We start from the raw sequence: 15,186 nt of genomic DNA on the forward strand, positions 1-15,186 counted from the left end.
GTAATAGATATTTTGCCACACGTGAAGTTAGATTCAAGGATTCTTCTGTTATGAGGTATGCAAAAACGGGTAAAGGCGATTCTTTTGAGGGGAAAGCTCACAGGGATTAGAGGGAATGAAGACAAAGGTTCTAGTATGGGTTACGGTCACTTGTGTAATAGTTGAAAGTTCTAAGTCCGATGACGTGTGGTTTATAGCCGGCGTCAAGAAGTCGAGACCAAAGGATGTTTACATAACATCACGTGACTCTGTGAGTGTAGAAAAATTAAGAGCTTAGAGTAACATCGGCGTTTCTATTGCCGTTAGTGGGAAGATGACCTGAAAAAAATCTCACATTTTGTCTATTGGATGGATAATGCAAATCAGTTGCTTCCTTCTTTTTCTTTCTTTCTATTTGATGTGCATTCTGTTTAAGGCATATGGTTCAGTAAAAATGAACTTTCTACGTAAAGGCACGTAAAAGATGAGTCGGGATGTGTACTGAAATTGCAATTTAATTAGAAAGGAATCACAGAATTTTTTTTTTACAGTGAAAGAATATCCATAAAAAAATCACTTTCTCTGTTGACAAAATTAATTTCCTACGGTAACTTTGGCTGCTGCAACTTTTCTCATCTGCTTCCGAGATCACAGAGATGTTGCAGCTGAATCACGAACAATCTCGTGTAGTGATATAATGTTAAGCTGCAGCTGAATCACGAACAATCTCGTATAGTGATATTATGTTTTCTATGCTCAACAGGAAGATGATGCACCATTCCAGAAGATCCGACTTTCTGTTTTGAAGGACTTCTTGCAAGAAATGAATGTTGTGCTGTAAAGAAAGAATGGTTTAGTTTCGAAGAAAATGTGAATGTATTGAAAAAGATAATATCTACGCCGGCAACATACAACCTAACTTTTTATAAGTAACTTGTCCATTTATATGTTTTTTTTCAAGAAATAAATTTCAATTATATTCTCTTTCTAGTCAACTGAGACGGGATGAGGTAATTAAGTCTCCATGATTTAAGAACAAAGATGAATCCATAATTACAAGGACAAAACTACCTCTACAAACTTTAACTTGAAATCCAAGTTTCCAAAGCGTTGTGTAACCTCGTACTCCTCCCGAAGGTACTCATGTATTTGAGCGTACTTTGCATCCCTCCAAGCAATTTCTGATCTGATGGATAAAGAACAAAATAAATCCTAAAAGCTGCAATGCATATTATGAACCAAACTGATATATTCAAGCACTAGAAGCAATTCCAGATAAACAAAGATGGCAACTGGTGGTACCAAAATGCAGTTCAATCTGATCTTAGCTCAGCCAAGTCGTTGCTTATTTTCTGAATTTCACAATAAGTTGGTACCAAGATTTCTAATCCACGAAAGGGGGGAAGTTGAAAATTACAGTTTAAGGTTGAAATGCAATATTCAGGGTCTGTGAGAAATCTAGATCATCCAGTATACAGAAGGACTAACTTTAAATGCAATACTACTGATCTTGAAATATCGCTACAAACAACCAAAGAAAGCACAATGGCATTACCTCTCAAAAAGACCAACTTTAAGAATTACATCGGCTAAGTTTGAGTTTGCCTTTCCAACAAGTTGAAGGAGCTTCTTTTTGTGCATTGTGAATGTTCCAGTTTTCTCCATTCCACGATTTATATCTGCAAACTCTTCAACCATACCATCAACCTAGAAAGAGAGACCCGTGCAACCGCGGGGTTGGAGAGGATAGAGAAAGATTTAGATTCTCTTAATCTAATACAGAAGGTTCTCCAGAAATTTGAAATGCAGCAATGTTGATTTACAAAAGACGTAAGATACCATCACAGAGAAATCTTTTCACACAAAATTGAATCCTGGTTAAGAATTACCTGCGAAACAAAATAATCTAAAGCAATACTTTGGCCAAGCACACTGCCAATAATGCGAATAGAATCAGTGTCCAAAGTCTTAAGAACTATGTAGTCTGGGCCACCCTGCATGTCCTCATCCAGCTGTGGCTTTTCTTTTACAGCATAATCTAATGCATGCACACACAGAAAGCCAAATGGCAAATTAATTATCGTAATAATTCAAAATATCTTCAGCCTTTCTATTTCAGAAGAATACACTAATATCTAAAAAAAATTAGCATTTGATGATTCGATGCTGTTGAACTCAAATGAAGTGTAAGATCACATTGAGCAATCAAATGAAATATGGTTATCTTCAATAAATTTACCGTCTTTTCTCATCTCTGGAAGTAATCCAGAAGCATGTCTTGTAACTAGATCCAGATAACCATCAACTTCACGATCCTCAACATTAAACAGAACAGCAGATCCATACTGGAATACGACCATATAACGCCAGACTCCAAATTCCTAAAAGAAAGCAGCAAGATAATGAAAGGATTATCATATCGCTATTAGCCTATTACTGAAAAAGAAAAGCAGACTTGTAGCTTTGGAGATGATGTCTTCACTCGAAAAAGTGCACTTGTTCCTCTATATAAGCCAGGTATGACCCCGGGTATAAATATGATTATGATGTCCTCACTCGAAAGTAGTCAACCAGACATCAATCACTCAATACATACATGGCCTACCCCAAAAAGTAAATGAAGAAAATAGCTTAATGAACTATGCAAAGTCAAGCATCAGTTTCAACACTCGAGACAATATGCTTGTACCAGTTGGAAAAAGCGCTACCAGGTTCAGTCTAAATTCCCTTTTATTATTGCCAACAGAAGAAAATGGATGCATTGCACTCCCGCAACGCAAATTTAATGTCCACAAATGATTTCCGTATGTATATCATGCAGCAGAATAGTCTCAAGAAGGAAATTTAATCACAACAAGAACTTCAACCGAGCTAAGTATCAAATTGTTCAATGAATCATCATCTTACAGAATTTTCTGAAGGGAAATCGCAAAATCTGAGGGCAATGTAATTCGATGAGCGAGAAGAAGGAGGAATGACATTGATTAAATTCTCGGCTTGCATGCTCTTCAAATTGATACTGCGAAAACCATGAATCTGAGAAAGCCAAATCATAAAGAACATAGCCGGAAACAACTGAGAAAGTGAGAGAGACTACGGAAAAGGGAACTGACCCAGTACAAAAACCACGACAGACCCCGAAACAAAAATCAAAATCCCAGATCAAACATAAGAAAATGAAAATCATAGGAGCATTGAAACAGCAGTAAATGGTCAGAATGTGCAAAACAAAACCTTAAAGCAATGTTCTTTAATGAAAGTTATCAGCTTGAAGAAACAATACGAGCCTATATCAAACTAAAAACACAAATGGAGACAGACCCACATAAACATATGACAAAAACAATCAAACCCCAGACGAGGATTCGCAAAATTAAGAACTATGACGGCTAACCTGGTACAAAGGAAGTAGGCTTTAATAGGTATTTTTCCCGTTTCTTCGTCGTCCTTAGCTTGGCTCTGACTCCGAGCGTAGCAGGGCGGCTCAGAGTCGTAATCATTGGCTTCAAAGGAAATCCGAGACGGGATTGCAGAGAAAGGTCGTGAATTGAGGAAGCGGAAGTGGAAGGAGGTGGAGGCTGAAGGGCAGTGTATATGGAAAGGAGGCTTGGCGGGAACGGATGATTTAGAAGCTCCGGCGGCGGCTACGCGGCTGAGGAGAAGAGAAGCAGCGGCTCTCCACCTCCCCATTCACTGAAAGCTTCAAGGTTTTGGGAAGTTATAATTTCGCCGCCGTCTTCCAAGTGAACGAAGCACTAGTTTTGGTAGTTGTATGTTTTTGCTCCTCTTCCAACTTTTCGTAAATCGACATGTCGTTTGAACCCGAGAACAAACGACGTGTAGTTTTATGTTGGACTAGCCAGTGACAACCTGAACCCTTGGACGGCTGAGAAAGCCAGTCCCTTTGAGGAAACCAAAAGCGCGAGGAGTAAGCATTTCTGAGGAGCAGAGAGACTGAGGAGGAAGAAGAAAAATGGCGATTTTGGGGGATCTGAGTGTCTCGGCTACGCTGAATTCTCACTCGACGCACTCTATCCGAACCCTTCGGCCCAATTCAAAGGTCCGAACTCCTTCTTTTTTGGTTAAATTCTCATATTTTGTTTTTTGTCTGGGTTTCGTGCATTTCCTCGAATTTGGATTTCTGGGCTGTTTGTTTCCCGGGAAAATGAGAGAAATGAACTGAGAATTTGGGTTTTGATTGAGGTCAAGCGTGATACTATTATTTTTCTCGTCCCTTGGCGGAGAATTTTGTGAATTTTTATGGTAGATTTCTTATTCTGTTTAGGAAGGAAAATTTGAATGATTGTATCGAATTTGTTAAACTACCAGTTAATTTGCAAGCTTAAGTTGGAAGGATATGGTGCAATTTAGTCATTTATGCCCATTTAACTGAGGGCTTTAACCCTTGGAGCTTGGACTGATAGCTGAAAGGAGAATGATGACTTGGTTGAGGGTCCTTTAGAGTCTTACTTGTTGTATTTCATCTCCGATTCCGCTTAAAGGTGTCGATCTGAAGCTGAAGAAGTATGCAACATTAATAACACACAGTTAACTGAAAGGGTTTTTCGCATAGTTATTGTCGATTTGTTGTCAGAGTCATAGTGATGACCATGGTGTCAGATTTTATTGGAAATACTTTCTTGTTTTGTTCACTTGCTTTGCTGTCATGTTGAATTGCGTTTGTCGTCTGGGTGGCCGATTCTAGATTCGTGTGTTTCTTCTTAGTAGTTAAGTGATGTCGTCTGGGTGATTGAGGGTATGATAGTTGTCTATTGAGCTATGATTTCATATAATGCATCACTCTTTGTCCATCTTTGTGATCTTCCATGGTGTTTGTATGCAGAGTAGTATAAGGTATTTTTCTGAACTCAATGTTAAATTGAAGTGCTACTTTTGTTTATGGCCGGTTACCTTCTGTGATCTGTATGGTTGCAGTTGGACTGAGGCGTCCCTAACGTTTTTCCTTCTTCATGAAGGGAAAGAAATTATCACTATCGTTTTGTTCTTGAAAACCTACCTAAATAGAAGTTGAAATCTTCATTTGCACCTAATTGTCGAGCTACATAAGATGGTTTAATGAGATATGGAAATGTCTTCCCCTACGTCCCTGCTCAACTTTCAAGTTTTGTGCTGTGTTATAGGTAGACTTTGCTAGCTTTCCAAATGGAGGGTCTTGCATTTCTGAGATTACGCCAAAATGGCCCAGTATGTCATTTGATAGACGTAACATTCGTCAAAATTCCAAGCGGTTATCTGGAGATTTTCAATTGTCATCGAACTCAAGTAGCCAAGATTCCGAGAGCTTCCTCCTCAACGCCATCAACATGAGTTTCTTTGACCGTTTAAACTTGGCTTGGAAGATACTATTCCCATCTCCAGCATCTAGGAGGAGCTCAAATGCTAACATTGCCAAGCAGCGGTTGAAGATGATCCTGTTCTCTGACAGATGCGCAGTTAGTGATGAGGCTAAAAGATTGATCGTCAACAACATTGTGCACGCTCTATCAGATTTCGTTGAGATAGAATCGCGAGACAAAGTTCAGCTGAGTGTGTCAGCCGATACTGATGTGGGAACCATTTACTCCGTCACTGTACCTGTAAGACGGGTTAAGCCAGAATACCAGATTGGAGACGAGACTGGGTCGATAACAAATATCGAGTACAAAGATACTGGAGACAGTTCAGGCTCTGTTGATGTCAAATTTGATTTCTTCATCCCTGACTAAAGCAACTCATTCGGTTTCTTAAAGTTCAAGAAATAGATTATTGTGTTTGGCTGAAACCAAACAAGTTGAAGGTTTAGATGTTTTGGATTGGACCTGTTTCTTCTGTATATATATGAAAAAAATTCCTGTAAGGCGATTAGGAGAAATCTTCTTCTATTGAATTCACGGTTTGATCGTCTGCTTAGTTATTTATTTTTATCATTCGCCTTGGATTCGAAATTTGGGGAAATAATCAGAGTTATTTAGAATATGAATTCGTTATAAAGAAACAAAAAAATTAACAAGCGGGGATTGAACCCGACGTGAATCGAACACGCAACCTTCTGATCTGGAGTCAGACGCGCTACCATTGCGCCACGGATCCACTTGTTGTTACGTTCATTAGTTAATCTTATTTAGAGAATAATAACCACCGGAGTTATTTATTTCTCACTTAGCGGGAACTTTTCATCTTCTCCCTCCCTCCCAAATCCTCTCTACCAAATTCTAGGGTTCATGGAACCTAAACAGGTGTGAATCCCAAAGCTCCATTTCTCATCAATTCTGAAAAAATTACTGGAATTTCTGTCCAATATTGGTCGTACAATGGCCGCACCTCCTTTGTATTGACTTTTGTGTATATTTCTACAATCTTGGGATTCTTAGCATAGTATGATTTCATGTAATTATTTCTTTCCTTATTGATATGATTGTAACATACTATAAATTCCTCCTTGAGAGATGAATAGAAACACAATACTATTCCAAAAGCATTCTCTTCTTGGCACTAGAGCCTAGGTTAAAAACAAAGTAGGCTCTAGTGCCTAGCTTTAAATGTGGTGTTTGTGAATTGGCTAAAAGTCATCGTACCTCGTTTTTGTCCAATTTGTGTCAAAGTTCAGTTCCATTTATGATAATTCATTCTGATGTGTGGAGGCCCTCTAAAACTGCTACATTGGGTGGTGCTCATTAGTTCGTTACTTTTATTGATGATTACACACGTATGACTTGGGTCTGTTTATTGAAGTCCAAAAGTAGAGTTCCTTCTTTATTTCAACGATTTCACAAAATGGTGCAAGTACAATATAAGTCACAAATACAGGTTCTTATGAGTGATAATGGTGGTGAGTATGTGAACTCTGAACTTCGTGCATTTCTTGATCATCATGGTATTGTTCATCAAACTATATGCCCATATACTCCACACCAAAATGGAGTTGTAGGCCGCAAGAACCGTCAACTTCTGGAGGTTGTTCGTGCTTCCTTGCTCAAGGTGTGTCTCCCATTATCCTATTGGGGAGAAGCTCTCACTTCAGCTGCGTATCTTATTAATCGTGTTCCATCTCGATTAATTGATTTTCAAACACCACTTCAAGCTCTCTCTTCACATGTTGATGCTTCTGCAATCCCCAATCTTTCACCTCACATGTTTGGCTGTGTGGCATTTGTTCATCTCCACAAACAGCAGAGGAGTAAGCTTGAACCTCGAGCCTTACGGTGTGTGTTTGTAGGATATGCCTCCAGTAAAAAAGGATATCGATGTTATCACCCTCCAACAAAAAAGTTGTCTGTTACTATAGATGTTGCATTTCATGAGCATGAGATGTACTTTGCCAATCCAAAGTCTTCACTTCAGGGGGAGAATCAGATAGAAGTTCAAACTCTTGATTATATAATTTCGGGTACATATATTGTGAATAATGTGGAATTAAGTGGTAATGTTTTGGAGACAAGTGGTGATCATTCACATGAAAATAGTGATGTGAATGACGTGGAATTAAGTGGTAATGTCTTAGAAACAAGTGGAAATCATTCACATGAAAACGATGCTGAAAACCTTGCAAATGACGAGCCGACACCACAAGACAACTCATTGCCTTCCTCACCACTGGATAATCCAGTGCCGCATGCTATCTCACAGTCAGTCTCGCCACTCTTAAGCCCTAATGACCATAACCAATCATCTTCGATCCCAGATGCACCATCACCACGTTGTCTCCCAAACCGTGTCACTCGAGGTATTCCTAAACTTACTTATGAAGCTGACCCTAAATGCAATACTAGATATTCAGTGAATAAACCCAACCTGAGCCTAATGTGTTATACCCGTTAAGCAATTATGTGTCTACCAGTTACTTGTCAGAATCAAACAAGTCATTTGTGCATCAATTATCTACTATATCTATTCCTAACAGTGTGCATGAGGCTTTAGCTGATCCACATTGGCAAGCAGCAATGAATGAAGAATTGAAGTATTTGAATAAGAATGCTACCTAGGAGATCACTGACTTGCCAGCTGGCAAGAAACCTGTGGGATGTAAATGGGCTTATACTGTGAAGTATAAAGCCGATTGGACGGTCGATCGCTTCAAGGCAAGACTGGTAGCAAAAGGGTACACTCAAAAATATGGAATCAATTATATGGATACTTTTGCTCATGTGGCCAAAATCAACACGGTCCGTGTCTTGTTGTCTTTGGCTGCAAATCTTAATTGGTCCTTACAGCAGTTCGATGTGAAGAATGTCTTCTTGTATGAAGATTTGATAGAAGAGATTTATATGGATCTTCCACTAGGATGTAATGCTCTAGATAAATACAAAAGAAAGGTTTACAGGTTAAAGAAATTCTTATATGGTTTGAAGCATTCCCCTCGAGCATGGTTTGGAAGATTCACAAAATCTATGAGAGCGTTTGGGTACAAGCAAAGTAACTCTGATCATACTCTATTTTGAAAAGAAGAAATGGAAAGTTGACTGCACTTATTATGTATGTAGACGATATGGTGGTAACAGGGAATGATCCGGAAGAACGTATGGCCTTGCAAAGATACTTGTCTACGGAATTTGAGATGAAAGATCTTGGATCCCTAAAATATTTTTTAAGGATTGAGGTATTGAGAAGTAGTTCTGGAATTTTCTTGTCACAGAGGAAGTATATTATTGATTCGTTGCACGAAACTGGCATGCCAACTTGTCAGCTAATCGCTGCACCATTAGAGGAAGGATTGAAGCTTTCTATTGAGCCTAATCAAGTACCAGTTGACAAAAGGAGATACCAAAGGTTAGTAGGTCGTTTAATGTACTTGGCACACACGAGACCAGACCTTGCTTATGCCTTAAGTGCAGTAAGTCAATATATGCATGACCCTGAAGAACAACATGTGAATGCAATTGTGAGGATTTTACGATATTTGAAAGGAAGACCGGGCAAAGGAATCTTGTTTAAAAGGAATAACCATTTGAGAGTTGAAGGTTATACTGATGCGGATTGGGCAGGTTCAGTTGATGATAGATGCTCAACATCAAGTTACTTTACATTTGTTGGAGGTAACTTAGTTACATGGAGAAGTAAGAAACAAAATGTGGTTGCTCGTTCCAAAGTGTAGAAGTTGAATACAGAGGTATGGTTTTGGGGATTTGTGAAATTTTGTGGCTTAAGCTTCTATTAAGTGATTTAGGTATAAAGCATGATCAGCCCATGAATTTATTTTGTGATAATAAAGTTGCCCGAGACATTGCACATAATCTGGTACAACATGACAAAACAAAGCATGTTAAAGTTGATAGATTCTTTATTAAAGAAAAATTAGAGGAGAAAAGAATTGAGGTCTCGGCAATAAGAACAGAAGATCAATTGGCAGATATCATCACAAAGGCCATTTCAAGTCAAAAGTTTTCAAGTTTCTTACACAAGTTGGGCATGTGCGACATAGATGCACTAACTTGAGGGGGAGTGTTGACTTTTGTGTATATTCTTACAATCTTAGGATTCTTAGCATAGTATGATTTCATGTAATTATTTCTTTCCTTATTGATATGATTGTAACATACTATAAATTCCTCATTGAGAGATGAATAGAAACACAATACTATTCCAAAAGCATTCTCTTCTCTTTGAAGTTCGAAAACCCGATCCGAGATGCAATTTCCAGATTCTGGTTCGCCCCGAATCAGACAATCTTTTCATCTCCTCTTGGGACTGTGTGAGTGGTACTCTACTTTTGAGCTCGGAAATTGGAGTTTCTAGCGCTTTTGTCTTTTCAATTGTAAAAATTGATTTTTGACCTCTTGTTGTAAAGGTTAAGATTATACGATGTCGGAAGCTAACAACTCAGACCAGAAGCTCTGTTGGAAACGGCTCTCCTCGATTGCTGTTTCTAGGATGAGTCTGTCACGTTTACGGCTAGTTCTGATGGCTTCATCAGAAGGTTTGTCACTAGGATTTGTTTCATTTTGCAGTGGGATGCTGTTGAAATTAACCTTCATCAATGTCGTAACGCTATAATTTTTAGCTTTAATTAATGGGTAATCATAACTTTAGTCAGTTATCGAGGCTGATTTCTTATATGTCCTTTTCACTGTCAAAGCAATATGTGTTGACTTTTTTCTAGGTTTTTCTGTGCTCAAGATATGATTTGCATTCTGGAATTTATGATTCGATTGGAAATCACGATAACATACCGACATGCATTGGATATTCGGGCAAAACCAGTATGTTTTTATCTGCATTCCACTCTCATTGGCATTGGATTCTGATTGACCTTGTAAGTATAGATTTTGACCTTTACACAAATCAATAGTTTATCTTTTCAAAATTTCGACAGATGTTAAGAAAAACATAAAATTGGGATTGAGTAGCTGCACTGACGCCATTCATCTAAAAGTTCATTCGGCTGAGGACAACTTCATACCAAAAACCATCACCGAGGAGCAATGTGAAACCCATCCATCAAAACTCATGTCCTTCATTGAATTAAACACGTAATAAATAATATCTCTCGGCAAGTAACTGCCGCTTATACCAATATTGCCCCCTTATTTTCTTATGCATTGGCCAGAAAGGCCGAATGGTTAAGAAAATAATTTATTCATCTTTTTTTTTTTTTTTAGTGGCAAATAGAAATAAAAGTGGCCAAACCATAATAAGGGGGAGGCCAATGATGCTTTATTCCTGGCCGAGATTTTTTTATATCAAAATTCTCAATTTGATTTCCCTTTAGGCCGAATAAAGAATCATTTCCAAATACTTCTGACTTGGCGAAATATTTTTGATTCTCAGCCGCTGAATGCTTTAAACAATTATTAAGCCCCCCGGGCATATTTTGGCTTTTAACTTAAACAACTTAGCCGAATGAGATTTCTCTATATCGGCTATATCGCCAATAATCATATCGATTGGCATGGTTTCTCTGGCTAGGCCTATGTCTCGGCCTTGTTCATCATTGAAGCACTCTTCTAACGAATCATTTTCTAAGTCAATTTGTGGCTTAGAAACTTGAACTTTTGCTTTTAGGCCTACCACAATTTCAGTCTTGACCAAAAAAACATGTGGCCTAGGTTCTTCTTCGGCCATCTTAACAATCTTCTTAGGCCGAATGTTGGTTGTGGCCGAAGCGAAAAATTGCCCCCAGGCCTTCTGATCCAACCATTCTTCAAATGGAATTGATTTGAACCCAAATGGCCTTTTTTTTTATCGAGCCACTCATAAAATTGAGCTCTATCTTCATTTAACTATTAATCTTGTAAGCTGTGATGAACCTTCACCTTTATCATTTGAGAGAAAGATTTTTGTCTTTCTTCATCTGCTTCAAGGATTCGATCATGGAGTTTTTGTTGCTCGACAATTTCCTTGAATAAGCGCCGAATCTCATCCTGATTGTGATCTTGATATATCATTTGAACTTTGTAGTTTTAGCACTTGTCCCACTGGGCGTGCCAAAATGTTGACCCTAAAAACTACCAAGCCTACGTGGCGTGCAGGCCGAGTAACTAATGAGTTAACTACGTCTTTCAGTTGAATGCGGGGCGTGCCAACTCGTCGGCCGAGAAGTAAAATGTGTTGATGTTGCGTTGAGCGTGCTGTTGACTTCTTGATTTTACGACTGCAGCCGAGGAAGGAACACGCATCGGCCTTCGGGTTTTAGAGCCTAAAGACAAGGCTGCTAGTTTTGCGAAATTCAATATCAAATTCGACTTTCAATGTGCCGAATGTAGTAACCTGTAACACATCACTTCATCGCGATGGCTAATGAGATGACCACTGCCAATAAGGATTCGAAAATCCTTCTCGACCGAGACTTGGATAGATAACTAGTCGGCCTCGACGCAATATTGTTTATCCAAACTGAAGGTGTTCCGGGAACGGCTAATTCTACGGCAACAATGTTGTTTATTCAAATTGAAGATGTCACCGGTTGCCTCCGCAATACTGTTTATCCAAACTGAAGGTGTGTTGGTGGAAAAAGAAAATAAAAAAAATCTCAAGATGTTTGAGAGGTTTGCGCAGGGCAATTTGTGTGTTGAATTGGAGGCCTTCTCGTCACGATCCGTCTTGTATTTATAGAGCTTGCATGTTTGACGACCTCATTGTATAATTGCATTCCGAGAAGTACGAAAGCTGCCAATAATATTCCTAAGAATATCTTTTAATAACCCCATAGATTACCATCACGCTATTTGGGCTTAGCTTGTAGCCACGTGCATGTAATCCAATTTTTATCTTCAATTCCTTCATGTGATGCCATTTGACAAGATTCTTGGTAGGATGCCAAGGATATTCGGTCCCACCATCACTTCATAATCTTTATTCATGCATGCAAGCTAACCTTCTGCCACATCACATCACCATTTCCTTATCGCATTTGTAGGCTAAAGCCTATCATGACCTTTATATCCCAGCCATGCTGCGTGATAAGAGTCCCAACGCGAACTATATTGTTTACTTCCAGATCACAGATATAGTTTGCATCCCATTTACCTTGGATAAGAAAAAGCTAAGATAATTCACATTAAAAGATAATTATTATGATAAAAACCATAATATTATCCTTTAATAATAACAAAATTATATTCTTTTTTCTATCCGACAGTTGAAAACTATGCCCACTCAACGACATTGATTGCACGGGTTGATGGTGTAAATTTGGGTTCAAACACTTATATAACAAAGTATTCGTTAATTTTTTTGAACCCAATTAGATGTTTTAAACATTTCCGATTTGGCTAATATTTTGCAAGGATGATCTATGAGTTGCAACTTGAAAAATAGGCAGTTTAGATCGTTAAAGTTCAATATAGTGTGGATCTTATAACTAATCCTCATTTTTATAAATTAAAAAAAAATAAAAAATAAATAAAAAAAAAAAAAGTTAGAAGATCTTTTTCTTTAAAGATTTCCTAGCGTATCTGAGACGTTTGTGACTTGTCCCATGGCTGACTAGAAGTTGGGCCAAATTGTATGGTTTCATTGTTGGCCGGCCCATAATAGGAGCCGAAAAAGGATAAAAAGAAAAAAAATTAAAAAAACAAAAATGAAAAGACAATGTGTGTGCAGGTGCAAAATAAAACATCCGAGGACGAGAAGAGCAGCCCACGTGCTAAATCCGCATTCGCGCGTCAACCATACGCAACAAATGATATTTTAATCAGTGCAAAGTCAAGCAATCCAACGGTGGACAGCGACCCTCACAGTCACAGCATCTTTTAAACGAAAAAATAAAATAAAATATAAAAAGTATTTGAAACCAGAAGCCGTAGAGAGCTCGTCCTCTTCCCATTTTCTTCCGAAATATAAATACCCTCCATCACTTCTAACCCTTCCTCCGAGAAATTTTTGTTTGTGACGGGAATCGCCTCCCCTCCATCCTCTCTCTAGCTTTCTCTCTCTTATCTGTCAGAGCGATCAGAACCAGCCATGTCGGACGAGGAGCACCACTTTGAATCGAAGGCCGACGCCGGAGCTTCCAAGACCTACCCTCAGCAGGCCGGTACTATCCGCAAGAACGGTTACATTGTCATCAAGGGCAGGCCATGCAAGGTTCGATCTCTCTCCTGTCTCCTTGATATTCTTTCGATCTGCATGTATTTTAGGGCTTTGATTTCAGATATTCGCGGGATTTCGTTCGATCATTATATTTGTTTGCATGCCGTATGGATTTGTTGATGAATTCTCTCTCCCGTGCAGGATTATGATCGGTACTTCTTTATTGAGATCGGAGTTTATTTTTTACGATTTTATTGTTTTCCGATTTTGTTTCTTCTGACTGATTAGATAGTGTTGAGCTGATCAATTATGTGTGAAATTATTTGATTTTGATTTGCTACTGTTACTGATTGCTGCTATCTACCTGTAACTGATAATAACTATGCACATATATACATAGATATATACACGTATATACATACACATATATATGTATACACACGCATACATGCACAAACGTATACATATACACAGATATACACGCGCACACACGTATATATGCGACGCATACACACACAGATATATAGCTGATGTCTTGAAAATATCGTTCTAAGCTGAGCTTTGATTGCATCTCCACTGCTATGTCTGAATAATTTTTAATTTTTGTTTACGTTTTCAGTTTTTGTTTTTGTTTTGTGGCTGTCCGTTGTTAGGGAGTGAATGTATTTGTTGAATCGATTGTGTAAGGTCGTCTCGTTGATGGTATTATATCAGTTTGGATTTATGTTGGTGGCTGGGATATGAACGTGAAAGAACAACCAACTAATGGAATGTTGTCGGCCTGCTCTTTCTTTTGTTTTTTGTCACAGGTTGTGGAAGTTTCCACCTCCAAGACTGGAAAGCACGGTCATGCCAAGTGCCACTTTGTCGGTATCGACATCTTCACTGCCAAGAAGCTTGAGGATATTGTTCCGTCTTCCCACAATTGTGATGTACGAACCTCTTTAAGTTTGTTTGATTTATATGTAAGCACGTCGTTTGTTTCTTTCGTTGGTATATCAATGTTTGTATCTTTGTATTGTAGGTTCCACATGTCAACCGTACTGACTACCAGCTGATCGATATCTCTGAGGATGGATTTGTAAGACTGCACTTTCGTTTGCTGTTATAAGATGTTGAATAAGAAGAGTATCCAAGATAACTCTAATGATCCCAAGAAGAAGAAAATTGAGCACACTCTTAAAGAAAGCTCACAAAACAAACTAATTAGCAAAGCTTTTCTTATTTAGCTCTAGGCTTTGTTTTTCCTTGGATGATATACAATGCTTGAGGACTTGGGTATTTATAGCAAACCAAATGAAAGCTACACCACACACTTACTTCACCTACAACATCCACCTACTTCACCTACAACCTCCACTTACTTCACCAACCTCACACACTTACTTTACCAACCTCACACACTTACTTCACCTACAACATCCACCTACTTCACCTACAATTGACATTGATTCTCAACACTCCCCCTCAATGTCAGCTCTCATTCTTTGCACTGTGTTGAGCAGACAGCGAAAATTTTCGAGCTTGCCTGTACTTAAACTTTTTGTGAACAAGTCCGCAACTTGATCATTCGTCTTGACCTGTCTCATCTCAATCTCTTCTTGCAGAACCTTTTCTCTGATAAAGTGGTAATGTACCTCCACATGCTTAGTTCTTGCATGAAAGATTGGATTTTCCGCCAAGCGAATTGCCGATTGGTTATCACAGTACAATGGTACTGGATAATCTACTGGTTGATGT

At 38.6% G+C, this 15,186-nt stretch overlaps 3 protein-coding genes and 1 non-coding gene across 4 annotated transcripts in view; 2 read left to right on the plus strand and 2 right to left on the minus strand.

Annotated features, from left to right (window-relative positions):
* Nucleotides 1–478: 478 nt before the first annotated feature.
* Nucleotides 479–3,739, minus strand: LOC103947218 (protein RETARDED ROOT GROWTH, mitochondrial). Its single transcript, XM_009358080.3, has 7 exons — nucleotides 3,374–3,739; nucleotides 2,887–2,998; nucleotides 2,219–2,360; nucleotides 1,869–2,017; nucleotides 1,535–1,686; nucleotides 1,051–1,165; nucleotides 479–814 (listed from the first exon to the last, which is right to left on the minus strand). Exons 1-7 carry the CDS (start codon nucleotides 3,667–3,669, stop codon nucleotides 680–682), a joined length of 1,101 nt encoding a protein of 366 aa, XP_009356355.2. The 5' UTR covers nucleotides 3,670–3,739; the 3' UTR covers nucleotides 479–679.
* Nucleotides 3,740–3,855: 116 nt separating this feature from the next.
* LOC103947217 (cell division topological specificity factor homolog, chloroplastic) lies at nucleotides 3,856–5,883 on the plus strand. The gene is made up of 2 exons (XM_009358079.3): nucleotides 3,856–4,039; nucleotides 5,121–5,883. The coding sequence occupies exons 1-2, from the start codon at nucleotides 3,953–3,955 to the stop codon at nucleotides 5,703–5,705; spliced, it is 672 nt and encodes a 223-aa protein (XP_009356354.2). The 5' UTR covers nucleotides 3,856–3,952; the 3' UTR covers nucleotides 5,706–5,883.
* Nucleotides 5,884–5,997: 114 nt separating this feature from the next.
* On the minus strand, nucleotides 5,998–6,069 carry TRNAW-CCA. The gene has a single exon. It is a non-coding gene; the product is annotated as a tRNA-Trp (tRNA).
* A 7,242-nt stretch (nucleotides 6,070–13,311) lies between these two features.
* LOC103947216 (eukaryotic translation initiation factor 5A-2) overlaps nucleotides 13,312–15,186 on the plus strand; it is a 6,036-nt gene continuing 4,161 nt past the window's right edge. Inside the window, exons 1-3 of the mRNA XM_009358078.3 lie at nucleotides 13,312–13,500; nucleotides 14,256–14,378; nucleotides 14,471–14,527. Of these exons, the coding sequence (XP_009356353.1) occupies nucleotides 13,378–13,500; nucleotides 14,256–14,378; nucleotides 14,471–14,527 (303 nt within the window). The 5' untranslated portion in view covers nucleotides 13,312–13,377. The remainder of the gene's footprint in view (nucleotides 13,501–14,255; nucleotides 14,379–14,470; nucleotides 14,528–15,186) is intronic.

Source organism: the organism of the source record quoted next, unplaced genomic scaffold (genome assembly GCF_019419815.1).
Source record: "Pyrus x bretschneideri cultivar Hongxiangsu unplaced genomic scaffold, Pyrus_bretschneideri_v1 Contig6, whole genome shotgun sequence".
Taxonomy (NCBI): Eukaryota; Viridiplantae; Streptophyta; class Magnoliopsida; order Rosales; family Rosaceae; genus Pyrus; species Pyrus x bretschneideri.

Coding starts and splice junctions, on each gene's coding strand:
- LOC103947218 (XM_009358080.3), bottom strand. CDS start 3,669: ATGGGGAGGTGGAGAGCCGCTGCTTCTCTTCTCCTCAGCCGCGTAGCC. Junction 2,361..2,886: donor ATTTCCCTTCAGAAAATTCT/GTAAGATGATGA, acceptor GCTTTCTTTTAG/GAATTTGGAGTCTGGCGTTA. Junction 1,166..1,534: donor AAAGTTGGTCTTTTTGAGAG/GTAATGCCATTG, acceptor TTTATCCATCAG/ATCAGAAATTGCTTGGAGGG.
- LOC103947217 (XM_009358079.3), top strand. CDS start 3,953: ATGGCGATTTTGGGGGATCTGAGTGTCTCGGCTACGCTGAATTCTCAC. Junction 4,040..5,120: donor CCCTTCGGCCCAATTCAAAG/GTCCGAACTCCT, acceptor GCTGTGTTATAG/GTAGACTTTGCTAGCTTTCC.